This window comes from Heterodontus francisci, chromosome 3, assembly GCF_036365525.1.
Source record: "Heterodontus francisci isolate sHetFra1 chromosome 3, sHetFra1.hap1, whole genome shotgun sequence".
NCBI lineage: Eukaryota > Metazoa > Chordata > Chondrichthyes > Heterodontiformes > Heterodontidae > Heterodontus > Heterodontus francisci.
Genome location: NC_090373.1, coordinates 95341812 through 95369485, shown reverse-complemented (window position 1 = coordinate 95369485; position 27674 = coordinate 95341812). Strand labels below are relative to the sequence as shown.

The following is a 27674-nucleotide window of genomic DNA, read 5'->3' as shown; positions in this document are numbered from 1 at the left end:
CAACCTCTCTGGTCCTGAAAAATTAATTTTACAAGTGTAAGTTTCAATCCTTAAGAAAATGAATACTACAAATTTCAAAAAGGATAAAAATAGTCCTTTTTTTACTTTTTTATATCTTTTATCATTTGTCCTTAATATCATCTGTATGTCCCTGTCTTTATATTGCTTTCTCTACATGATTTAAATCTAATTTAGATTTACTGCTTTATTATTTCTGTTTTGGACTCTGCATGTCTTAATGAGGATTCATCAATCTGATTGGTTGAAGAGTCTTGCTGTGTCTTGTCCTGTCCACAGTTGCCACAGATCTGCTATAGAGGGCACCATGCTGGAACAGATGCCTGAGGATTGGAAGTCTCCACTCTACAGCTGGGCAAATATTTGTGGGCAGCTGTCAGCAAAATCCAAGTCAATGTGAATTTTAACCTTGAGTCAGAAGGTTGTTGGTTCAAATCCCATTCCAGAGCCTTGGAGCACAAAATCTAAGGTAGCACTTTGAAGTACTGAGCGAGTGTTGCACTGTCAGAGGTAGCATATTTTGGATGAGATATTAAACCAAGATATCGTCAGCCCTCTCAGCTGAATGTGAAAGATCTCATGGCATTATTTTGAAGAAGCACAGGGGGGGGTTCTCCCTGGTTCCTTGGCCCATATATTGTTTGTGGGGCCGAGTTGTGCACAAATTGGTTGCCATGTTTCCTACACTGAAACAATGACTACACTTCATTGGCTCTAAAGTAGTTTGGAACATCCTGAGGTTGTGAAAGAAAGGCACCATATAAATATCAAAGTCAAAACTGGTACATAGGAACATAGGAAATAGGAACAGGAGTAGGCCATTTGGCCCCTCAAGCCTGTTCCGCTATTCAACTAGAGCACGGTTGATATTCTACCTCAACGCCATTTTCCCGCATCAGACTTGAAGGAGGCAACACAATTACCAATGGCATAACTCAAGAAGGCAGCACGGGTACTGACATCAAATCTGAAGGAGGTGGCACGAATACAAACATCATAACTGAAAGAGGTAGCACCAGTATTAACACCACACTAAAAGTAGCAGCAGCACATCAAAAAGAGGCAGCAACTGTACTGAAGGAGGAATCACCAGTACAAACACCACACCTGAAGGAGGAAGCATCACTGCTAGCAGCACACCTTAAAGAGGCAGCACCAGCACCAATACCAGAGCTGAAGGAAGCAGCAAAGATATTTAGAAGGCAATTTTGGAATAATATAGAAACAGCTAAAAGGATCAAAGCTGGTGGCTCTTCCAGTAGATCCAGGAAGTGGGTTACTGTCATGAGAGAACTTGTAGGCAGTTGTAAAAGGGTTTAGAGTATGTCGTAAAACAACTTTAGGTGCAAATAAAAGCATTGTATGGCTAGTAGCTTCCACTAACAGTTGTAATATTATACTTTTTGTCCTTTATGTGTGAAGACTCAGAGACTCACTTCTCTGCAATCTGTACTGAATTTACTAAATTATAGCTTGTCATGGCTTCTAGAATCTTACCTTTGATTGCCGGGGTGTGGAACCACTAATCTAAATCATCTCTTATAGTCTTAAATTTCCTATTAGAAAATTTAAAATACTACAATTGACAGTAAAGTGTACATTGATAGCAAATTGTATTCCTATACTGGCTAGTGCAGATGATTATCTGTCAATTTTCCCAAAGATCTACAACACCTTATTTATCAAAGAGGTTTCCTTTTCTAATCAATCATGGATGGCAGGTTCTGGTTTTCTTCACTCAGTAATAACAAGGCTTCACAGGGTTTAAATTGCTGCGCCAAGAGTAGCTTCAGAAACGTGAACAAAACAAACAAATATGGAAACCAGAATTCAATTCACTTCAGCAGTGCAACGAAGAAACCCTAATCCTGTATTCAGAAAGCAATACTGATTTCTTTGTAACTGGATTGAGCTACTGGTGTGAGCACACCCAAAAAGCACAAAAGAGCATTTGTGCATTTGGAAAATGAGCCCTGGCTTCTGACAAACTGTTTAACTTATTCTCCGCCCAGTTATACAATGGTTTCAACCATTTGTCAATAGTCTGCAACTGATTCTATAATAATACTGGTGTCCACTCCAATCAGAGTTTATAACATACCAGCTCTTGCTATTGGACCTGAAGCTTGAATGATTCCTGATACCGATCTCTCTCATTTTCTATGAGGAACCTACATCAGACCAGTGGAATTATAGAATACAGCACAGAAACAAGCTATTTGGACCATTAACTCTGTGCTTGTTTTCCTCTCCAGGTGAACTATCTATTCTAATCTGACTCCCCTGCTCCATCCCCATTCCCTTTGATATTCCTCTTTTTCAACCATCCATCTAATTCCATTTAAAACAAAGTTATGGACTCTGCTCCAAAAATGGAATGAAGCAGAGAACTCCATGTTCAATCCACCCTCTGTCTAATTTAAGAGCATTTGGTGCATGAACAGATTAAGGACAGCAGATAATTGTAGGGGAGTCGGGTGGTGGGGGTGGTAGGGGGTAGCTGCATCCAGTGAGATGATCATGGAAACAAATTGAATGTGACCTTTGGTGAGGAGAAGCGCAGCTGATGACTTCACAAATATCCGAAAGATACTCTATATTCCTGTGTCACCATTTAATCCCAGGAATTCCCGTAAGAAGCTTCAGGGTGTTTAGTTTAAAAATGCATTACTACAGAAATATAACGCTGATATTTACCTTTTAGTGCTACGACAGACAACAGTCCTGACTTTAGTGGCAGTACAATAAGATAATCGAGGCACTGGCACTTTAAGCATCGGCGCTGTGCCTGAAGAGCCTCTCAGACCTACCTAAGGAGATGTGGGTTTCTCAATTTAGCAGCAAAACAAATATTGCCAGCGGAAACAGAGGCTGCCGCCTTTGTTTGGTTAATGGCAGACTGTACAGTTCAACCCACTCATGCTAGTTGGCAATTACATTTTCCAATCGCTGCCTTTATGACCCATACACAAGCATTGAATATGATACAGCATCCAGAATCAAGCTTGTGAATTATCACTTGAAAACATGTGTAAGCTTGTGTATCAGTGCCGTTGAATTTCCTCTTCCCACCCCAATACACACTCAAAATATAAATAGAATGGATTCCATTGCACCTGGGCCCTCAGGCAATATTACTGGAACAAACCATAATTATAGTATATTTTCCTTCTTTCATGATAGTTATAAACCATGAGACAGTAATGTTTACTGACAAACCAGTCAGTGGTATTGAACCACAAAATCCACAAGCTGAAAAGGTTGAGTTATGTTGTACCGGTGCCAGACAATGGTCTGTTTTCAGAAAATGGCCTTTTACAGGTCACTCATCCACACAACATAGCAATAAGCCATTGCTATAATCATTATTCATAGATTGCAACTTCCCTCTGTTTGAGGTAAGTAAAACCTTTAAAATTAAAATAAATTAAATTGATTCTTAAGGTCACCAAGCTGAAATGTTAACTCCGTTTTTCTCTCTCCACAGATGCTGCCAGACTTGCTGAGTACTTGCACATTTCCTATTTTTATTTCAGATTTCCAGCATCTGCAGTACTTTGCTCTTGTATTAGGTTCGCCTACATTTGTTTTACTGTACCAAATGGACACAGATACATTTTGGAGAATGCAATTACACTGTTGTCCCCTGTGCTCAATCAAAGCAGAACTCTACTTGAGCATAATACACATACAGAGCTCTGCTCACCAAAACTGATCTTAGTAAAGAGCTGGCATTCCTGTTGACTCTTTATTAAAATTAAAAGCAAGTTCAACTACATTGGGTGCAGTTATACTACAGCTAATGTGAGACTAAGTTCTGATTAATTGATTTGTGCTCAGATTTGTTACCTTATACTGCAGTTATATTACAGAATTTGCACAGGTGCAATGCAAAACCTACACTTCAACAATGCAAAATCTGCAGTTTAATTGATTGTCGTATGACTTTATTTTAATGAATATAAAATTGTTAAAAAGTTGTTCTTTATTTGTCAGCTACACTAACAACCAACAGGCTTTACACATGGGCACAGAAGAATAATGACCTTTTTGCAAACTTAATAGAGTTCCACCGGACAAAGCTGCTACTTTTCCAGGGTAAATGGGAGCATTAATAAAATTCCCCAAGACTACAATTTTTGCTACACTCTAACATGTTCTTTAAAAACAAATCACCACACTGCCAAAATAAAATCATGTTAAAACATCCTGAGTATCAGCTATACTATAAACATAACCTTTTGCAGCTTCACTTGTTTATCTGTTAATCTATTGCAATGTTACCTGATCACATCAAGTATGCAACACAGAGGAGTCTTTCAGTAAGAAACAACTGCATAATCCCACTGGATTACATTGATAATGCATGAATAGAATTGCACTTCCAAATAGGAAATCCTATTTGTGTTACAGAAGCCTGAATGTGGAGGAAGAGAGCCACACTGAGGAAGCCCAAAATTCCACAATGGAAATCGAATACAATCTAGAATCAGTCAGTTTATTGAGGTCAGGGTCTAATTCATTGTGAAAAAGTAGAATTCTCGGCTCTGCAAAAAACCTATAGCCAAATATCAGTCTTTCACACCTCCTGCAATTCACAGCCTCTTTCAACCCAAACTTGACACCACCTAACCATGGTTTCTTGATTTATTTCCTTTTCTTGCCTACTTTTCAATCTTAGCAGTGTCCTGCATTCTCAGCCTTGGCCATTAATATATAAAAACTGGCAGGTCAGTTTCCATTTTGGGTCTGAGTTTTGGTAGCTCCCAACATGATTATGATCAGCTGAAAGCAAAAGTGAATTCTCGTTCAAGACCAAAAAAAAGATGCTGGAGTTGGACTGCTCCACTGGGCATCGCTCAGATCCTGATCTTGTCATAGCTCCTTAACCTGAAATTTTCAGCGCATGACAGCCTCCATCAGCTGTATTGGTTTACACTAAAAGCTCTATCTCAAAGTCAGCTCTCTTATTTTTACCATTGAAAGGGCTGTTAGTAGATTTTCTCTGTAGAAGTGATTAATTACAAGTGCCGTTCACATGCTGAGCAAATGATCAGATCCAGTTACTCCAACATCATTTTTTTTTACAATTTACAATACTGCTGTCATGACCCTAGGCCTAATGTGAAGGAGACTTCTTGTACAAATCTGAAGTCATTATAACCTCTCTGTGTGAGACAGCTAAGAATGAAAGCAAAACTGCTTTAAGCTATGCCCAAGAAAATTATTTCTAATACTGTACACAGAGGCATTACTGTTTGCCGCTAGATTCTTGGCAACATACCAGGAGAAGCATCACAGTGCACCGTAACATTGTTCTTAATAATCCATCTAGTTCCCACATATCTGCAGTGAAGTGAGTGAATTTCTTTCAGTTTAGCCCATGAACAAGCCTGCGCTTCACAATTGATTGTACCACCCATTTTAATTGCAGCATGAGCAGGAGTTGTGCATCACACTGTGCTAAGTACTGGGATTATATAATCAGCCCTGAAAGTAGTAACAGTGTGAAATATTAAACCTGAACTTGTGCTTATGAAGTATGTTAGCAAAAATTGAGTCCAACTAAATAACTAAGTGGAAACTACTGACATGTTATTTGCAGTGATAAAGCGTACATTGGGTACATTTAATTAAAGCAATATTGCCCCTGTTGACAAGATCAATACAAATGAAATAATTTGGCTGAAAACCTGTTCTTTGTTTCAGACAAAGCTACTGTACAACAGCGCTGCTGTAAAAACACACAAGCTGTAACTGATGATCATAGCCTACTGCAGATGCTGAAGCCTGTTTACATAGCAACAGGAAGCATGCATTCATCTCTTGCTCTTCTAGATTCAAATAGACCATGTAAAACAGGATAATTTTATTTCTGCTCTGACAGTAAACAGTCTACTGTAAAAAAAAAAGTATGATTCAATTCCTCATCATATCCTATCCCTCCCATGATAAATGAGGGGACTTCCTAATGCTTGAACTAATGTAATGTTAATGGAAGGAATAGCAAAATCAGTACAAATTAAAATGAATATAATACTAATTATAACCTTATAATTATGCATGGTTCAGAAATGTTCGGTCTGTTAGTTTACAGCAATTTGCCGTGGTTCTTCGAAAAAAAAACACAGTTTTGATTATTTTGCAACATTGCAAATTAATAAGATAATTGCTAATATCTGTAACAGCTTTCAGGCTACACTTTCTTTCACTGTGGCTTTACCTCTCACCACATCATTCATGACAACTGTTTTAAACTTGGTCAGTTTAATAGGATGCAACTTCTGAAACCAGATGCTAAACAGAAATCTCAAAAGTTCATTGGCATCTTTTTACCTTTCACTACGAACATTCAAATAAGATTATAGATTCAATTGATTTAACATTAAATAATAAGGTGTAATAAGTTAGTCCTGATACAAACTGATTAATTCAAAAACTTCTTAGCATAATCTCTTTTAAAAGCAGAAGCTTTGAAAATTTATCTTAATAATGAATCCTGCTGTTGTAAACTTTTGTACATGTTACACAGGCACCATGCTGGATGGCCTCTGTCTGTGCTGCATTATTCATTCCTTGACTCATTGAAAACTGAAATCAATCTTGATCCTATAGAAAAACCCATCATCAGTACCTGCAGTTCCTATTACAACTTAGGTGGTACTGTGATAGTTATCTTCAATAATAAAGTTGTCACGGCTACCTTATGCACGCTCACTCATGCCTGATGTCACGCAATAGCTGACTATTTCATAATGAGAGTTTATGGTTAAAAATAGCTTGGTTTCAGGATGTATCTGCAGGCTCTGTCCACTGGGTGTCTCTGTGGAGCAGTTTAACTTTCTGTACCACCAGTGTGTCAGCCATATTGGTAGTAGTAAGCACTGGAGGTAAGAATTATTTTTACATTTAAATCACTTTTATTTCACAATTTTGTCCCATGTCAGGTTTCCTGGAGCATCATTTGGGCAATTTCAGGCCACCTCAGGCCCACTACTGCCACTAATCACTCACCCCTCCATGACCCGCTCTTTCCTATGTGACACACGGAGACCTCCAGTTTCTTTATTTTGTGTTTGCATTGTTTTAAAAAACAGTAAAAATGTTGCTACCTGTCAAGCCTGCTTTCAACATCCAGTGTTCCAGTCTGCAACTTTGCTGTCTAGCCCCCGGTGTTAACCACTTCCCAACCTATTCCTGCCTTCTTGGCCTACTGCTTTTATTTGTGCCTTTGACATTCCGAGGTACATATTCAGTTGCTCAAAGTGCTTCTGGCCCTTTCATCCAATCATCTTTCAGCCACTTCAACTATTACCTAATCTAGGCTCCGGCCTACAACTCCAATCACTCTATAATAGCCTGGGCTGCCTTGTATGTTGGACCTTATGTACTTTTGAAATTTTACAGATATATTTTTTGCAATCTATATAATTTTATATATAATCTATTATAATCTATGTATTGTATAATGTCATAATTACTACTGCAGAATGTACAATTCATTTTTATATGTGCATCATATGTAAAATGTAATTTTTAAAAAAGAAATCTAAATATAGAGCACATGCTTAGTGTAACACTTTACAGAAAATAAAGTTAGAAGTACTCCCTTTTTCCATCGCCCCTCACCCTTCCCATTCTCCAAGTTCTGGCACCCACGCCCCTGCCAAGCGCACCTCCCTTCCCACTCTACTGCCTACAACTGACCTCACAGTCGCACATCTCAGCCAATATCTCGCAACCCTCCACCCTGGTTGTGTCACATGTAATAATAATCCCACCCACAGTATTTGACCTGATTCTACCTTCCCCGTCTCCCCCAGTCTCTAACATTGCTCTGTCCTCTCTAACCCCACTCCACCTTCTATCCCTAATATAAAAGCAAAATACTGCGGATGCTGGAAATCTGAAATAAAAACAAGAAATGCTGGAATCACTCAGCAGGTCTGGCAGCATCTGTGGAAAAAGAAGCAGAGTTAACGTTTCGGGTCAGTGACCCTTCTTCGGAACTGATAAATATTAGAAAAGTCACAGATTATAAGCAAGTGAGGTGGGGGTGGGGCAAGAGATAACAAAGGAGAAGGTGTAGATTGGACCAGGCCACATAGCTGACCAAAAGGTCACGGAGCAAAGGCAAACAATATGTTAATGGTGTGTTGAAAGACAAAGCATTAGTACAGATTAGGTGTAAATACACTGAATATTGAACAGCAGCAAGTGCAAACCTGAAAAAAAACAGTGGGTAAGCAAACTGAACAAACTAAGATGAAATGAAATAAATGCAAAAAAAAGATTGTAAAAAATGTAAAAAAGAATGTAAAAACAAGGAAGAAAAAATAACTAAAAATGAAAGTAAAATGGGGGGCTGTCATGCTCTGAAATTATTGAACTCAATGTTCAGTCCGGCAGGCTGTAGTGTGCCTAATCAGTAGATGAGATGCTGTTCCTCGAGCTTGTGTTGATGTTCACTGGAACACTGCAGCAATCCCAGGACAGAGATGTGAGCACGAGAGCAGGGGGGAGTGTTGAAATGGCAAGCAACCGGAAGCTCAGGGTCCTGCTTGCGGACTGAGCGGAGATGTTCCGCAAAGCGGTCACCCAGTCTGCGCTTGGTCTCCCCAATGTAGAGGAGACCACACTGTGAGCAGCGAATACAGTATACTACATTGAAAGAAGTACAAGTAAATCGCTGCTTCACCTGAAAGGAGTGTTTGGGGCCTGGGATAGTGAGGAGAGAGGAGGTAAATGGGCAGGTATTACACCTCCTGCGATTGCAGGGGAAGGTGCCCTGGGACGGGGACGAGGAGGTGGGGGTAATGGAGGAGTGGCCCAGGGTGTCGCGGAAGGAACGATCCCTTCGGAATGCTGACAGGGGAAGGGAGGGGAAGATGCGACTGGTAGCGGCATCACGCTGGAGGTGGCGAAAATGGCGGAGGATGATCCTTTGGATATGGAGGCTGGTGGGATGAAAAGTGAGGACAAGGGGAACCCTGTCACGGTTCTGGGAGGGAGGGGAAGGGGTGAGGGTAGAGGTGCGGGGAATGGGTCGGACACGGATGAGGGCCCTGTCAACCACAGTGGGGGGAAATCCTCGGTTGAGGAAAAAGGAGGTCATATCAGAAGCACCGTCATGGAAGGTAGCATCATCAGAGCAGATGCGTCGGAGACGGAGAAACTGGGAGAATGGAATGGAGTCCTTACAGGAGGTAGGGTGTGAAGAAGTGTAGTCGAGGTAGCTGTGGGAGTCGGTGGGCTTATAATGGATGTTGGTAGACAACCTATCCCCAGAGATGGAGACAGAGAAGTCGAGGAAGGGAAGGGAAGTGTCAGAGATGGACCATGTAAAGGTGAGAGAAGGGTGGAAATTGGAAGCAAAGTTGATAAAGTTTTCTAGTTCGGGGCGGGAGCAGGAAACGGCACCGATACAGTCATCAATGTACCGGAAAAAGAGTTGGGGGAGGGGGCCTGAGTAGGACTGGAACAAAGAATGCTCGACATATCCCACAAAAAGACAGGCATAACTAGGACCCATGCGGGTACCCATAGCGACACCTTTTACTTGAAGGAAGTGAGTGGAGTTGAAGGAGAAGTTGTTCAATGTGAGAACAAGTTAAGCCAGGCGGAGGAGGGTGGTGGTGGATGGGGACTGGTTGGGCCTCTGTTCCAGGAAGAAGCGGAGAGCCCTCAAACCATCCTGGTGGGGGATGGAGGTGTAGAGCGATTGGACGTCCATAGTGAAGAGGAAGCGGTTGGGACCAGGAAACTGGAAATTGTCAAAATGACGTAGGGCGTCAGAAGAGTCACGGATGTAGGTGGGAAGAGACTGGACCAGCGGAGAAAAGATAGAGTCTAGATAGGAAGAAATAAGTTCAGTGGGGCAGGAGCAGGCTGACACAATGGGTCTGCCGGGACAGTCCCGTTTGTGGATTTTGGGAAGGAGGTAGAAGCGGGCTGTCCAGGGTTGTGGGACTATGAGGTTGGAAGCTGTGGAGGGAAGGTCTCCAGAGGAGATGAGGTCAGTGACAGTCCTTTGGACGGTGGCTTGATGTTCGGTGGTGGGGTCATGGTCCAGAGGGAGGTAGGAAGAGGTGTCTGTGAGTTGGCGTTGAGCTTCTGCAAGGTAGAGGTCGGTACGCCATACAACAACAGCACCACCCTTGTCTGCAGGTTTGAGGACCATGTCGGGGTTAGACCTGAGAGAACGGAGTGCCTCAAGTTCAGAGGGGGACAGGTTAGAGTGAGTGAGGGGGGCAGAGAAATTGAGACGACCAATGTCTCGCCGACAGTTTTCAATGAAGAGATCAAGAGCAGGTAAGAGGCCAGGGGGAGGGGTCCAGGTAGAGGGAGAATGCTGGAGGCGGGTGAATGGGTCTGCTAGTCGGGGGGAGGCCTCCTGGTCGAAGTGACCCCGGAGGTGGAGGCGACGGAAGAAGAGCTCAACGTCATGCCGAGCGCGAAATTCATTGAGGTGGGGGCGTAAGGGGATAAAACTGAGACCTTTGCTGAGTACAGAACGCTCAGCATCAGAGAGGGGGTCAGAGGGTATAGTGAATACACGGCAAGGGGTCAGATCAGAAGGGGTGGGGTCAGAGGGAAGTGAAGCGGAAGGAGGATCTGGAGGGGCATTAGTCCCCATCAGCTGCTGGAGCCTTCTATCCCTCTCTGACCTGAAACTCTATTCTACTTTCCTCCTTGTCGCTAATCTCTATCCATGCTGTACTTTCCTGTGCCGCCCCAGCCTCTAACTCTCCTCTACCTTTCACCTCACAGCCAGTATTACTCCCCTCGCCCTTCTTCCCTTTCCCTGTGGCTTCCTCTTAACATCAGCAACACACTCCTCTCTAGACCCTGTTCCAATTATACACTTGAAAGATCAGCTGGCATCTACAAATCTGAAAGGAGAATCAAGCCAGAGGAAGTGTGCAAGGCAAGAAGGGTGTGTACAATAGAAGAGGGAAATGAAGATCATGATAAAACACTGTGGTGTACAGATAATGGTGTACAAAGGGTGGATTGACCCTGGCAAAAAAGAGCCTTAGGAATAGAAAGTAATAGATATAAGAGAGCCACAAGAAACGGCCAAATAAGATAACAAGAGAATAAATATTTATGAAATTATTGGCAAGTAAGTTCATGGAGCAAAACTCCATGATACATAACTGACCTTAAGTTTTGCATTATGCATTTCTGGATAAGTTGCCCTTATTGGCATGACACTTCAAACTGTCCCAGCATGGAAGCTTGATCTTGTGTACAGCATTAGTTTATCTCCATCTCTACTTCTCTTAAAGCTGTCTTATCTTTACAGCCTCATGTCACAGCTGAGCCTGAGGCTGTCCTCATCCAATGTCCATACATGTACACTTCCAGCAAGTTCTTCACTGGCTAACAAACAGGAATCGATACCTGGCCATTTTTCCCTTGCTAACTATAAGGTACTGATCTTTTGTACATTCAGCTGAGATCTGCTAACTGCACCTTCCCAATCTGTGAAACTCAGCTGCTCACTGAATAAACTTGTTCAGGTAACAGGAGAACTGAATTCAAATTTCTCTCATGAAAAATATGCATTCTAATGATTTATCCATTGGAATGAATATAAGAAGATGCAGTTGGAATGAGAAAAGCAACAGCCCTTCCAGTTTATCTGTGTACAGGACTTGATCAGACTATTGTCATTGATATGTATGTATTTAGTCAATTCTTAGCTTTGCGAATACATCACACTTACCTATAGCCGGAGCTCCAACATTCTGGTAAGGACATTCCAAGCTTCCCTCTTGTGACCGGCCAAAGATGGCGGAGTAGATGGCTATCACCATGCTCCGTTTACAGTTCAGTCGTAGCTTGTCATCTTCACAAGCCACTTTACTCTTGTATTCATCTGTAATTACATAAAATGACTTGTTAAGTTTCTCCTTTTAACCAACCAAATCAGGATTCCACATTTTACTCTGTTTCTAGAAACTGAGAATTAAACTGGTTAAGCCATCTTTTTAAATGCAAAAGATCATCATCAATAGATGATGATTAAATTATCATGTTTCTTCAATTGTGCTTAGCTGTCACATTTCAGGATTTTTTTTACTATTTTTCTACAGAAAGAAATTGGAGGGAAAAAAGTTACATTTAATAGTTATGTTAAAACCAAGTATATTCACACAAGTTTTAAAAAATTGGAACAAAAGGCGATTATAATACTGATGAGCTAAGCTTTATTGTTGTTATTCCAGAAAACTTTAATTGATGAGTAGTTTGTTAGCCTGTGTTGGGAGATCCCTGATCACAGGTACTCAGCAAGGATTGCCTGTCTGTGACAAGTTTACAGTCTGAGAATAACTCTTTTTCTCAAATCCATTATGAGAACAAGTGGTCAAAACGAAGTCCTGAAATGTAACATATCTCCTCCCCCAGGTTAGGTTCATACAGCTTGCTAGAGAAACTGGGCACTAAGTGCGCCAGCGAAACTGCCAACTGTGAATAATCAAGGGGAAACATTTAAAGAAACAATTCAAAATGTTCAACAAAAGTGCATTCAACTGAAAAATAAAAACTCAGCGAGAAAGATCCATCCCTGGCTTACAAAGGAGGTTAAGGATGGTATTAGATAAAAAGAAAACGAACATCATGGGACAGGACGTCACAAATGCCCCATCCATCAATATCGGCGACCACGCTCTGGAAGTGATTCAAGAGTTCACCTACCTAGGCTCAACTATCACCAGTAACCTGTCTCTCGATGCAGAAATCAACAAGCGCATGGGAAAGGCTTCCACTGCTATGTCCAGACTGGCCAAGAGAGTGTGGGAAAATGGCGCACTGACACAGAACACAAAGGTCCAAGTGTATCAAGCGTGTGTCCTCAGTACATTGCTCTAAGGCAGCGAGGCCTGGACAACGTATGTCAGCCAAGAGCGACGTCTCAACTGATTCCATCTTCGCTGCCTCCGGAGAATCCTTGGCATCAGGTGGCAGGACCGTATCTCCAACACTGAAGTCCTCGAGGCGGCCAACATCCCCAGCATATACACCCTACTAAGCCAGCCGCGCCTGAGATGGCTTGGCCATGTGAGCCGCATGGAAGATGGCAGGATCCCCAAGGACACATTGTACAGCGAGCTCGTCACTGGTATCAGACCCACCGGCCGTCCTTGTCTCCATTTTAAAGACGTCTGCAAACGCGACATGACGTCCTGTGACATTGATCACAAGTCGTGGGAGTCAGTTGCCAGCGATCACCAGAGCTGGCGGGCAACCATAAAGGCAGGGCTAAAGCGCGGCGAGTCGAAAAGACTTAGCAGTTGGCAGGAAAAAAGTCAGAAGTGCAAGGAGAGAGCCAACTGCGTAACAGCCCCGACAACCAATTTTATCTGCAGCACCTGTGGAAGAGTCGGCCACTCTAGAATTGGCCTTTATAGCCACTCCAGGCGCTGCTTCACAAACCACTGACCACCTCCAGGCGCGTATCCATTGTCTCGAGACAAGGAGGCCAAAGAAGAAGAAGATTAAAAGAAAAGGCTTATAATGTTGCGAAGAATAATAGTAACTCTGAGGATTGGGAGTGATTTAGAAACCAGCAGAGGGCCACCAAAAAGTGGATAAAAAGGGAAAAAACAGAATATGAGAGTAAACTAGCCAGGAATATAAAAACAGATTGTAAGAGCTTTTGCAAGTATATAAAAAGAAAGAAAGGAGCTAAAGTAAATGTTGGTCCCTTAGAAGCAGAGACAGGAGAAATTATCATGGGGAACGAGGAAATGGCAGAGACATTGAACAAATATTTTGTGTCTGTCTTCACAGTAGAAGACACAAGTTACATACCAGAAATAGAGAGTGACCTAAGGGCTAATAAGATTGAGCAAATGAAGGTAATTAAAATCACCAGAGAAAAAGTACTGGAGAAACACAAGGGACTAAAGTCCAACAAATCCCCAGGACCTGATAGCCTCCAACCTAGAGTTCTAAAAGAGATAGCTGCAGAGGTAGTGGATGGGCTGGCTATGATTTTCCAAAATTTCCTACATTCTGGAACAGTCCCAACAGATTGGAAGTTAGCAAATGTAACACCACTGTTCAAGAAAGGAAGGAGAGAGAAAACGGGAAACTAGAGGTTAGTCAGCCTGACATCAGTCACCGGGAAAGTACTGGAATGTAGTATACCTGGATTTCCAAAAGGCATTGATAAGGTGTCACATAAAAGGTTCATAGACAAGATCAGGGCTCGTGGAGTTGGGGTGATGTATTAGCATGGATAGAGGACTGGTTAATGGACAGGAGGCAGAGAGTAGAGATAAATGGCATTTTCAAGTTGGCCGGCTAGTGGAGTGCCACAAGGATCAGTGCTGGGGCCTCTGCTATTGACAATCTAAAATTTAAATTCAGTCTGCGTGGTGAGAGGTAAGCTTTCTTTCTGCCTTATCCTAAACCCTCAAGTGTGCTTGGCCAGCAGAACCTCCTTAAAACCCCTTGGCTTGTATAATCTAAGCCTCCCTGAATGGTCATAACCCCAACATCACTTGTCGCATCAGCTGCCCCACCCATTCTGCAAGGTTCTGAGCCGACAAAGTAGCAACATTCCCTGTAAAATGTTATTGTTTTGCACGACCAGTCTTTTCAATGTGTTGAACCTTTACATTTTTATGTACGGTCACACACACGGAGCAAGGCTTGCTCAGTAACCTTCCAGGCTGCTACATGGCCGTGCATACGTACAGCTTAGCTGGAACATTGCCAAGTAGGCCCTCCATTTGAAATTGCCCCAGAGCTCGAGTTTTTTCACATGTGTGAGTCACGTACTTCCTACAATTTGGTAAGTGACTTCTACTTGTGCTGACCCAATAATAGCAAGCCCTGGGCTGCATGACCCTGATCAGCTTGTTTATATCTCCCTCTTATCTACAGCATTCCTTCTTAAAACATCAAGCAGCATGGGCAAATAAACTCCCACCTTTGTTATCCTTGCGTATCTAAAATATTCCAACCAAACTCTGGCCATGTTACTAATGGAATGCTATTCTTTATTACGAGAGGAATTGAAAATAAAAGAATGTTATGTTTCAGTTATACAGGACCTTGGTGAGACCACAGCTCAAGTACTGTGTGCAGTCTTGGTCTCCTTATTTAAGGAAGGATGTGAATGCATTGGAGGCAGTTCAGAGGAGGTTTACTAGATTGATACCTGGAATGAGCGGATTCTCTTATGAGGAAAGTTTGGACAGACTGGGCTTGTATTCACTGGAGTTTAGAACAATGAGGGGAGATTGATTGAAGTATATAAGATCCTGAACGGTCTTGACAAGGTGGATGTGGAAAGGATGTTTCCTCTTGTGGGTGAGTCCAGAACTAGGGGACACTGTTTTAAAATTAGGGGTTGCCCTTTTAGGACAGAGATGAGGAGAAATGTTTTCTCTCAGAGGGGTGTGTGACTTTGGAACTCTCTGCCTCAGAAGGTGGTGGAGGCAGGGTCATTAAATAATTTTAAGGCAGGAGTAGATAGATTCTTGTTAGGCAAGGGAATCAGAGGTTATCGGGGATAGAAGGGAGTGTGGAATTCGAGACAAGCAGATCAGCCATGATCTTATTGAACGGCGGAGCAAGCTAGAGGGGCCGAATGGCCTATTTCTGTTCCTAATTCATATATACTTCTGTGGTCATTCAGTCCCTGAATGGAGGCAACTTTCCCTTTTTGTAATGGTAGTCCTTTGCCAGGCTACCATACATTATTGTGAAAAAGCAGCCAGTGTCTCACAACCTCCTTAGCTGCTTCCCATTTACTGTCACCAGTGAAAGTAAAGAGTCAACCTATCTACACTGGTGGTCACTGCATAACTGGCAACTCATACTTTAAGAGCCCATGGAACTTCCCAGTTCATAGTGCATACTCCTAAATTAGAAGTTTACAGTGCGGTTTTGTGAGTGGCCATCTGCAGTCCCGATAGGTTTTTCACACCAAATTAATTTAGAAGCTGCAGTACAGCTTGACAGTGATGTTGCTGATCTGCTTGTACATCAAATCCTGGCAGGCAGTTTGAGACCATCTGCTGCACCGAGAGAAGATAACAGCAGCTGCATGAAGTGAACTTCAAAACTTTCATAAGTGCTCTTTTTATGCGACACTTTTAACTTTTTAAATGTTAACAAAATGTTGACTGCTCAGTCAGCTCTTTGCTGACATTAAAAAATATAACTAGTATTTGGGTATCAGTAAACTGAGCTCTGCATATGCATATAAGCACATGTGTTGAGCTGTAATTTGTCTACCAGATGGCAATATGAAGCCAGCAGTATAAGTTAGTTGCCGGCTTGAATTGCTATAAAGCAGGAGGTGGTGTCAAACCAGCTCCTGTAATATAACTAGGATAGGATCTTCTGACTACTTTTAAAAAAATGCTAATAGCCTTTGATTACAGTCACAAAGTTACAAATAACTTACACATCTTTGAGGGTTTCTCTTTAACTATCCCTTGTTGAAAATCTATAATTCCTGTTTGCAATGTGGGCTTACTTGCTTGTGTTTTACTATCAAGCTATTCTTTTGCTTCAGTCACGCTTTTGCCAAATACTAAAGCAAACACTGAGAAGAATGGTGGTCTGTTGTTATAGATGGATTTTAACGGATTGGGAATGCCAAATATTCAATAGGTAAAGAAATGTATGCAGTCTGAAAGGTTTTTTTTAAAGAATAATGCAGTTCAGCTTCCCCTGAGGTTAAAGGTGATGACCTCTACCCCCTCCATTCTAAAATTGTATTTACCCACCTGCCTTGCAAAGAGTGTCTTGGTACAAAAGCTTGTCTCCCTGTGCTGCCCTCCCATCAATACAAAAAGCTGCCTCAAAGGCCATTAGCTTCTGTAATGAAATAGTGCCACAAGCACATTACAAAGGCCACGTGCTCCAGCAGCACAAGAATGAAAGCTACTTGTGATGGAGACATGAGTGGCTAAATTTCATTGTTGTCACTTTAGAGAAAATAAATTATCTTCTGAATAGCAGCAGGCCTTAGGATACCCCAAATTAAAATGCAATCCAATGATAAGTGTGTTTAGAAAGGAGATAAACTAAAATTATAGATAGTCTCTATTAATCAAAGATGTAACACTGACAGAAATGATATGCTCTGCAGGCAATTTATAAAGGGTTTGATACTTGGGTAGGCTAGTCTGGATTTGAAAACGTCCTGAAGTTAAATCTCCAACAAAATAATGCCATGTGGCAGGTTAGAAAATGGCTTTGGGAGAGAGTTGGGAGGAAATCAACTTGCTAGTTTGACCTAAGAATGGTCCACATAACTATCAAACCTAAAAGAGGTGGAGGAAAATCATTTAAAAGATTGCAACCCAAAAAAGAAATTGATGTTGGTGAATGTTCAGCCTCGGCTAAATGAGGAAACAAGAGCACTATCTACCTAAAACAGTATTTTCTTTTGGTTACGAAAGGAAGCAAAACTTACCCAACAGAAGCTGCCACTCAATCAAATCACAGTTCCTGCAACTTGTGCTTCATCTCAGTTCAGCCTCATCAGTGAAGTCTGATTTATGTACAACATTTTTTTTTTAAACTAAGCTGATTTGACTATCTCTGCATACAAGTGTTACTTGTATCTTGAAATAATAAACTGCAGAGATCATTCCAAACAGGGAGATGTGATTTATTCAATCTTATATTCAGTGCCCTCTATAACACTAATAGCAGAGTTTTGTCTCGCAGAAGATATTGTTTCGATAAGTGGCTGGTAACCAGATAGCAACCCATGGAAATACTACCTGCAACTCTAAAGATCAGAACTGATATGAGGAACACATATTCCACAGATTCCATTAGTACTGACAGTTTTGCACAGTAACAAAGGAAGCATTTATCTCCTAAAAACAAGTGCAGGGCATCAAAGTTCGTTGTTTTTCTTTCAGAAGGACAAGGAACCACAGGAGGCTGTTAATTGCTATACAGATTTATTTTTTTCTACTGGCACTACCTAACGAATACAACAAATCAATGCTTTTTGGGCAAACAATGCTTTGCCTGAAAGGCCCAAAGGCCCAAAGGGATCGTTCTCTCCGTGACACCCTAGTCCACTCCTCCATTAACACCACCACCTCGTCCCCCTACCACGGCAACTTCCCATGCAATCACAGGAGGTGTAACACCTGCCCATTTACCTCCTCTCTCCTCACTACCCAAGGCCCCAAACACTCCTTTCAGGAGCAGCAATTTACTTGTACTTCTTTCAATTTAGTATACTGTATTCGCTGCTCACAATGTGGTCTTCTCTACATTGGGGAGACCAAACGTAGGTTGGGTGACCGCTTTGCGGAACACCTCTGCTCAGTCTGAAAGCATGACTCCGAGCTTCCAGTTGCTTGCCATTTCAACACACCTCCAGCTCTCATACCCACATATCTGTTCTGGGCTTGCTGCAGTGCTCCAGTGAACATCAACGCAAGCTCACAGAACATCTCATTTACCAATTAGGCACGCTACAGCCTGCCAGACTGAACATTGAGTTCAATAACTTCAGAGCATGACGGGCCCCTCCTTTTTATTTTAAATTATTTTTTTCCTTTTTCTTTTTTATTTGTTTATTTTATGTTAGTTTGTTTCATTCATTTTTTTTACCATGTGCCTGCCCACTATTTTTTTCATGTTTGTGCTTTGGGCCAGGGCTGTTCATTTTTCTGTCAATTAACTCCCTCTCTGCACTAATGCTTTGTCTTTCAGCATACCATTAACATACCTTTTGCCTTTGCTCCATGACCTTCTGGTCAGTTATTCTCTGTGACCCCCTGTCCTATCAACGCCTTGCCTTTTGTTATCTCTTGCCCCACCCCTGCTTTATTTGCTTAAAACCTATTACATTTCTAATATTTGCCAGTTCTGATGAAGGGTCACTGACCTGAAACGTTAACTCTGCTTCTCTCTCCACAGATGCTGCCAGACCTGCTGAGTATTTCCAGCATTTGTTTTTATTTCAGATTTCCAGCATCTGCAGTATTTTGCTTTTATATTACCAAAGAATTATAATTGCTTTACAGATATTTCTTCTACATTCTGTGTGATTAACAATGATAATTTATTTGTTATCGAGGAAGCATCGCCACTGCTTTTGTCTAAGAAGTTCTTGTTTTCCCTGAATTGGATGGACTGTGTGGCTGGCCACTGTACAAGGCATGCTGAGCAGACTACCTATGGTGTGTACAATCCCATGGATTGAAAACAGGCCATTTTATCCCAGGTTTTTAATAGCACATTCACTTCAAACTTCTGTTGAAAGTGTGACAATGATCCTTATTGAAAGGTCTGACTGGAATTTAAACTATCAATTCAGTTTAGAAAGGGAATAGACACGTCATTGATTAAAACCTACAATTCAGATGTGAATAAGGCAGAAAAGTAATATGAAGGAGATTATTATTTTAGAAAACCACATCATCAAAACCCATTAAAGGGGGCACCAGGAATATGTGTAATCAGAATTTGAAGTATATATTCACCTCTAAATAAGGACATAGACACTCATTTAGCCCATTAATGGGAACACTAGAATCTGTCCATCATGTCAATAGAGATGCCAAGGAATTCATACAAATTGTTAATGAGGATATTGACTTACATACAACCTGTTAATGTAGACATCTAGGGTTTCTAAAACCTTCTAACATGCTACTTAAGCTCAAAAGAACTATAAAAAGAGCTGGAAGTACAATTTGAAAAAGTGCATTCTCGCAAGTGAATATTCACAGCAAAGAGATTCTGAGCATTTTTATTAGTGATATTGAGCCAGCTTTTGCAGAAAAAGTAATGGTGAGGCCATCAGCACTCACTATTTTCAGACCGCAACTTCTGGCAACCACACATGCACAGTTAAACACGGAAATCAGGAAGTTACTATCCGAGTTGCCCTGCACCTCCAGCAGCTGCTCTAAACTGGTATCTCACTGAGAAATTCTGCAATGAAACACATGGAACAGCATGAAGTTGCTGTACTTGCATGATATATACCCACTAAAATTGCCAGTAAAGTGTTAGGGCTTGTCCATTCCAGTGTAAGTAAATTTCTAAAGGGGCTAAAGTGTGGCGAGTCGAAGAGACTTAGCAGTTGGCAGGAAAAAAGACAGAAGCGCAAGGAGAGAGCCAACTGCGAAACAGCCCTGACAACCAATTTTATCTGCAGCACCTGTGGAAGAGTCTGTCACTCTAGTATTGGCCTTTATAGCCATTCCAGGCGCTGCTCCACAAACCACTGACCACCTCCAGGGCTTACCCATTGTCTCCCGAGACAAGGAGACCAAAGAAGAAGAAGAAATTTCTAATGGCAGAAGTTTCAAATACGACCAACCTCTCTGACACTGAAAATTAATTTTTAATTATTCCTTCAAATTTTAATTATTGTTGGAGATTTTTAAACTTTTCCTTGTCTCTTTTATATCTCTCTCAATTTTCTCTTTCTCTCTCTTTATTTCACTTTCTGTACGTGGTCTGGAATTGAATTAACTATTCTAACTTACACTTCCTGGTTCTGTGTGCCTCAGTAAAAATTCTTCAATCTGATTAACACAATTGCTTGTTCTTTTCACACAGATCCCAGATCCTTTGTAGAGGACACTGTGTTGACATGGATTTCTAATCACTGCAAGTTCCAGTGCAAAAGCCTATAGAAAGTCTGTGGGCAAGTGTAAGTGTAATAAACACCTGGCAGTGCTCATTTGCCACTGACCGCACAATTCCGGATAATTCACATTTATGTACATACCTTCCATATATACTCAGTTAGTACTGGTTGCAGTAATTTGCAAGCCTTTGACAGAAATGACAAAATTTGATTTAACGGGCTGAATTTTATTTGGAGGCCGCAGGTCCCAATGTTGGGACCGGAAATGGGTGCGGCATCCATTGGGACAATGCGCACATTTAAGGGGCACTGGACAATTAAGGCGCTTGAGTCACAGAGGCCATCCAGTGAGAGAACAGAAGTGGCTGTGGAGGCAGCGTCATGTAACACTGCAGAAGGTCCAAGTGCCATATTTAAAGAGCTGACAGCCCTGCCTGACTGCTGCCTGTTCTCATTAATGGGCTCATTTAGAGGTGAATATATTTAATTCAGCCCCTGCCTGGCTGTTGCCTGGATCAATACAGCCCCTGCCTGGCTTCTGTCTAGATCAATACAGCCCCTGCCTGGCTGCTACCACAGTTCAGAGATGCCTCCCTCCAGACTCTGCTCCAGGCTGTAAGGGAAAGGTAGGAGGTCTTCTTTCTCAGGGAGGAGGAGACCAGCCTGGCTGACCAAGCAAACCTGGATGGAGATAGCGGAGAAGGTCAGGAGCCACAGGGTCACCCCAAGGACCTGGATCCAGTGCTGGAAAAGGGTCAATGACCTGATCGGGTCTGCCAAGTTGAGTGTTCCATACAGTTCCAACTCTTTATGCCCAGCTTGTGTCAGAGTGAGAGACTGCCTGTGTGGAGTTTGCAAGTTCTCCCTGTGTCTGCGTGGGTTTCCTCCGGGTGCTCCGGTTTCCTCCCGGTGCTCCGGTTTCCTCCCACATGCCAAAGACTTGCAGGTTGATAGGTAAATTGGCCATTATAAATTGCCCCTAGTACAGGTAGGTGGTAGGGAAATATAGGGACAGGTGGGGATGTGGTAGGAATATGGAATTAGTGTAGGATTAGTATAAATGGGTGGTTGATGGTCGGCACAGACTCGGTGGGCCGAAGGGCCTGTTTCAGTGCTGTATCTCTAAAACTAAAACTAAAAACATTTGGTGGAGAGGGAGGGACCACCCAGCCGTGGCAATGGAATTATGGAGTCGGGAATGGTGTTTGAGGCATGGCTGCACCTCAGTTAGAGGTGCTCATCTGTCAATGCATTCCCCTGCATTGTCCCTCAAAAGTGGCCACATGCCAGAGGCATATGCGTGCTCCCATCATTGCTCCAAAGTCCCTCTGTCAGTGACCTCAGCACCTCCATTCTCCCCCCCCCCCCCCCCCCACCCCCCAACTGAAGTTGTCCCTGCAATTTTCAGGACGCCCTCAGTGCGCTGGGGCCCTCCAGGCATCAAGCAGCCAGTGGACCGCTGCCAAGTTCATCCCAAGCCAGGGGGAAGCAAGGTCAGCAGCCTGCCTCAAAGAACAAAGAACAAAGAACAAAGAACAAAGAACAGTACAGCACAGGAACAGGCCATTCGGCCCTTCAAGCCTGCGCCGATCTTGATGCCTGCCTAAACTAAAACCTTCTGCACTTCCGGGGCCCATATCCCTCTATTCCCTTCCTAATCATGTATTTGTCAAGATGTCTCTTAAATGTCGCTATCGTATCTGCTTCTACTACCTCCTCTGGCAGCAAGTTCCAGGCACTCACCACCCTCTGTGTGAAAAACTTGCCTCGCACATCCCCTCTAAACTTTGCCCCTCGCACCTTAAACCTATGTCCCCTAGTAACTGACTCTTCCACCCTGGGAAAAAGCTTCTGACTATCCACTCTGTCCATGCCGCTCATAACTTTGTAAACCTCTATCATGTCGCCCCTCCACCTCCGTCATTCCAGTGAAAACAATCCGAGTTTTTCCAACCTCTCCTCATAGCTAATGCCCTCCAGACCAGGCAACATCCTGGTAAACCTCCTCTGCACCCTCTCCAAAGCCTCCGCGTCCTTCTGGTAGTGTGGCGACCAGAATTGCACGCAATATTCTAAGTGTGGCCTAACTAAGGTTCTGTACAGCTGCAACATGACTTGCCAATTTTTATACTCTATGCCCCGACCGATGAAGGCAAGCATGCCGTATGCCTTCTTGACTACCTTATCCACCTGCGTTGCCACTTTCAGTGACCTGTGGACCTGGACGCCCAGATCTCTCTTCCTGTCAATACTCCTAAGGATTCTGCCATTTACTGTATACCTCCCACCTGCATTAGACCTTCCAAAATGCATTACCTCACATTTGTCCGGATTAAACTCCATCTGCCATTTCTCCGCCCAAGTCTCCAACCAATCTATATCCTGCTGTATCCTCTGACAATCCTCATCATTATCCGCAACTCCACCAACCTTTGTGTCGTCCGCAAACTTACTAATCAGACCAGCTACATTTTCCTCCAAATCATTTATATATATTACAAACAGCAAAGGTCCCAGCACTGATCCCTGCGGAACACCACTGGTCACATCCCTCCATTCAGAAAAACACCCATCCACTGTTACCCTCTGTCTTCTGTGACTGAGCCAGTTCTGTATCCATCTTGCCAGCTCACCTCTGATCCCGTGTGACTTCACCTTTTGCACCAGTCTGCCATGCGGGACCTTGTCAAAGGCTTTACTAAAGTCCATATAGACAACATCCACCACCCTTCCCTCATCAATCATCTTCGTCACTTCCTCAAAAAACTCAATCAAATTAGTAAGACACGACCTCCCCTTCACAAAACCATGCTGTCTCTCGCTAATAAGTTCGTTTGTTTCCAAATGGGAGTAAATCCTGTCCCGAAGAATCCTCTCTAATAGTTTCCCTACTACTGACATAAGGCTCACCGGCCTATAATTTCCGGGATTATCCTTGCCACCCTTCTTAAACAAAGGAACAACATTGGCTATTCTCCAGTCCTCTGGGACCTCACCTGGAGCCAATGAGGATGCAAAGATTTCTGTCAAGGCCCTAGCAATTTCCTCCCTTGCCTCCCTCAGTATTCCATCAGTAGATCCCATCAGGCCCTGGGGACTTATCTACCTTAATGCTTTGCAAGACACCCAACACCTCCTCCTTTTTGATAATGAGATGACTGAGACTATCTACACTCCCTTCCCGAGGCTCATCATCCACCAAGTCCTTCTCCTTGGTGAATACTGATGCAAAGTACTCATTTAGCACCTCACCCATTTCCTCTGGCTCCACGCATAGATTCCCATCTCTGTCCTTGAGTGGGCCGACCCTTTCCCTGGTTACCCTCTTGCTCTTTATATATGTGTAAAAAGCCTTGGGGTTTTCCTTAATCCTGTTTGCCAATGACTTTTCATGACCCCTTTTAGCCCTCCTAACTCCTTGCTTAAGTTCCTTCCTACTGTCTTTATATTCCTCAAGTGCTTCATCTGTTCCTAGCCTTCCAGCCCTTACAAATGCTTCCTTTTTCTTTTTGACTAGGCTCACAATGTCCCGTGTTATCCAAGCTTCCCGAAACTTGCCAAACTTGTCTTTCTTCCTCACAGGAACATGCTGGTCCTGGATTCTAATCAGCTGACGTTTGAAAGACTCCCACATGTCAGATGTTGATTTACCCTCAAGCAGCCGCCCCCAGTCTAAATTCTTCAGTTCCTGCCTAATATTGTTATAATTAGCCTTCCCCCAATTTAGCACCTTCACCCGAGGACTACTCTTATCCTTATCCACAAGTACCTTAAAACTTATGGAATTATGGTCACTGCTCCCGAAATGCTTCCCCCACTGAAACTTCGACCACCTGGCCGGGCTCATTCCCCAATACCAGGTCCAGAATGGCCCCATCCCTAGTTGGACTATCTACATATTGTTTCAAGAAGCCCTCCTGGATGCTCCTTACAAATTCTGCCCAATCCAAGCCCATAGCACTAAGTGAGTCCCAGTCAATATTGGGGAAGTTAAAATCACCCACCACTACAACCCTGTTACCTTTACATCTTTCCAAAATCTGTCTACATATCTGTTCCCCTACCTCCTGCTGGCTGTTGGGAGGCCTGTAGTAAACCCCCAACATCGTGACTGCATCCTTCCTATTCCTGAGTTCCACCCATATTGCCTCGCTGCATGACCCCTCTGAGGTGTCCTCCCACAGTACAGCTGTGATATTCTCCTTAACCAGTAATGCAATTCCCCAACCCCTTATACATCCCCCTCTATCCCGCCTGAAGCTTCTAAAGCCTGGAACATTTAGCTGCCAATCCTGCCCTTCCCTCAACCAAGTCTCTGTAATAGCAACAACATCATATTTCCAAGTACTAATCCAAGCTCTAAGTTCATCTGCCTTACCTGTTATACTTCTCGCATTGAAACAAATGCACTTCAGACCACCAGTCCCGCTGTGCTCAGCAACATCTCCCTGCCTGCTCTTCCTCTTAGTCCTACTGGCCTTATTTACTATGTCCTCCTCATTTACTTCACTAGCTGTCCTACTGCTCTGGTTCCCACCCCCCTGCCACACTAGTTTAAACCCTCCCGAGTGACGCTAGCAAACCTCGCAGCCAGGATATTTGTGCCCCTCCAGTTTAGATGCAACCCGTCCTTCTTGTACAGGTCCCATCTGTCCCTGAAGAGAGCCCAATGGTCCAGATACCTGAAACCCTCCCTTCTACACCAGCTGCTTAGCCACGTGTTTAGCTGCACTATCTTCCTATTTCTAGCCTCACTGGCACGTGGCACAGGGAGTAATCCAGAGATTACAACCCTAGAGGCCCTGTTTTTTAACTTACTACCTAACTCCCTAAACTCCCCCGGCAGGACCTCATCACTCTTCCTGCCTATGTCATTGGTACCGATGTGTACCACAACCTCTGGCTGTTCACCCTCCCCCTTCAGAATGCCCCCTGTCCGTTCAGAGACATCCTTGACCCTGGCACCAGGGAGGCAACATACCTTCCTGGAGTCTCTTTCACGTCCACAGAAGCGCCTATCTGTGCCCCTGACTATGGAGTCCCCTATAACTATTGCTCTTCTGCGCTTTGTCCCTCCCTGCTGAACAACAGTGCCAGCCGTGGTGCCACTGCTCTGGCTGCTGCTGTTTTCCCCTGATAGGCCATCCCCCCCAACAGTATCCAAAACGGTATACTTGTTAGAGAGGGGGATAGCCACAGGGGATTCCTGCACTGACTGCCTGCCCCTTCCAACGGTCACCCATCTATCTGCCTGCACCTTGGATGTAACCACTTCTCTAAAACTCCTGTCTATGACATTTTCTGCCACTTGCTTGCTCCTAAGTGCATCCAGTTGCCGCGCCAACCGATCCATGCGGTCTGTGAGGAGCTGCAACTGGGTACACTTCCTGCAGATGTAGTCGCCCGGAACGCTGGAAGCGTCACGGACTTTCCACATCTCACAGGTGAAGCACTTCACCCCTCTAACTGTCATTTCTATCACTAATTAGTTAATTGATATAAAATAAATAAATACTTATTAAATCCTTTCTAAATTATGATACACTTCACTATGTGATCCCTAGTGCTAGATTTCTACTATAAATATTAAATGCTATCTAAATACAGTAATCTCCTCCCTCTGGTTTAGTTACTGTACTTATTAATTAGTTAATTAGTGTTTTAATCAATTTTTATCAGTTTTATTTTCAAATTCGGTACAGATTCCCTACCAGCCAATCAGGTCACAGCTTTCCTGTGACATCACTTTTTCAGTTTTTTTTTCCCCACCCGAGGTAACTTCCCGCTCTGGAACTCCGCCCTCCGAGTCTGCTCCGAGAGTCCCCGAGGTAAGTTTTTCTATATACTTACCGCTCTGGAACTCCGCCCTCCGAGTCTGCTCCGAGAATCCCCGAGGTCGGTTTTTTATACTTACCAGTCTGGAACTCCGCCCTCCGAGTCTGCTCTGAGAATCCCCGAGGTAAGTTTGTTTATATACTTACTGCTCTGGAACTCCACCCTCCGAGTCTGCTCTCAGCTAACAGAACAGGGGGAGCATCATCGAGTGATACAGCACCAAAACTGGCCCTTCGGTCCAACGAGTCCACACTGACCATCAACCACCCATTTATACTAACCCTACATTACTCCCATTTTTCCCTCTCACATCCCCACCTTCCCTCAATTCTCCTACCACCTACCTACACTGGGGCAATTTTTTTTTTACAATGGCCAATTTACCTATCAACCCGCAGGTCTTTGGCATGTGGGAGGAAACCAGAGCACCCGGAGGAAACCCACACGGTTACAGGGAGAACTTGCAAACTCCGCACAGGCAGTACCCGGAACCAAACCCGGGTCACTGGAGCTGTGAGGTTGCGGTGCTAGCCACTGCGCCACTGTGCCGCCCATGTCGGAGCACCTGCAAAATATATAAAAAGAACACCTAGATGCACGTAGAGGATCACAGGGTGAAAATGCTGGAGGAAGTGTATTCATTCGATGGTTGTGACATGTAAGAAAATTGTCTTGTTTGCTCACCACGTCTCCTTTCTGCTGTTGATGGCCTTTGGGAATTCCTTTGAAACCTTCCTCCCAAGGGACTGGAAGCGAGGGACCAAGCCCCGAGAGCTCAAAGCCTCGGCCTTTTTACTGTGCGAAGTGCATCTTGGTGCTGTAGTATGGAAGGAAGGAAAGCAGCAACAAGGCTGCTTAAAGGTAAGACTTTATTGCTGCAGTTTCAGATGTTAATCTGTTATTTGTGCGTCAATTGTTTGATTATATGCAAGTGGAGGGTGTTAATTGGGGTCTTACTTGAGCAGTTGGAGGGTTTGAGTGAGGAGCTAGATGTTTGTAATCCTTTTACTCTGTACAATAATTGTGAAACTGAGTAAAGATAGGCTGCAGCATCGTCCTTCCACAACAAGCTTTCTTACCAGAAAGTGGTAAGGCTCAGAGGAAATGGGAATGTATAAAGGCATCTCGTGCCTCCCTTCCATGTATGTCATGGAACCTTTCTTGCTGTGCCTGCGGCCCTTATTCTGGCACTGTTTGGGCAGCTTTCTCCTTCGCA

General features: G+C 43.4%; 1 protein-coding gene across 3 annotated transcripts in view; it reads right to left on the bottom strand.

Moving 5' to 3' along the window:
* LOC137358646 (protein eva-1 homolog C) overlaps positions 1-27674 on the bottom strand; it is a 421707-nt gene that overhangs the window by 223574 nt on the left and 170459 nt on the right. For all 3 annotated transcript variants that reach the window (XM_068024805.1, XM_068024791.1, XM_068024798.1), the window contains exon 4: positions 11750-11902. In XM_068024805.1, coding sequence (XP_067880906.1) covers positions 11750-11902 — 153 coding nt within the window. The remainder of the gene's footprint in view (positions 1-11749; positions 11903-27674) is intronic.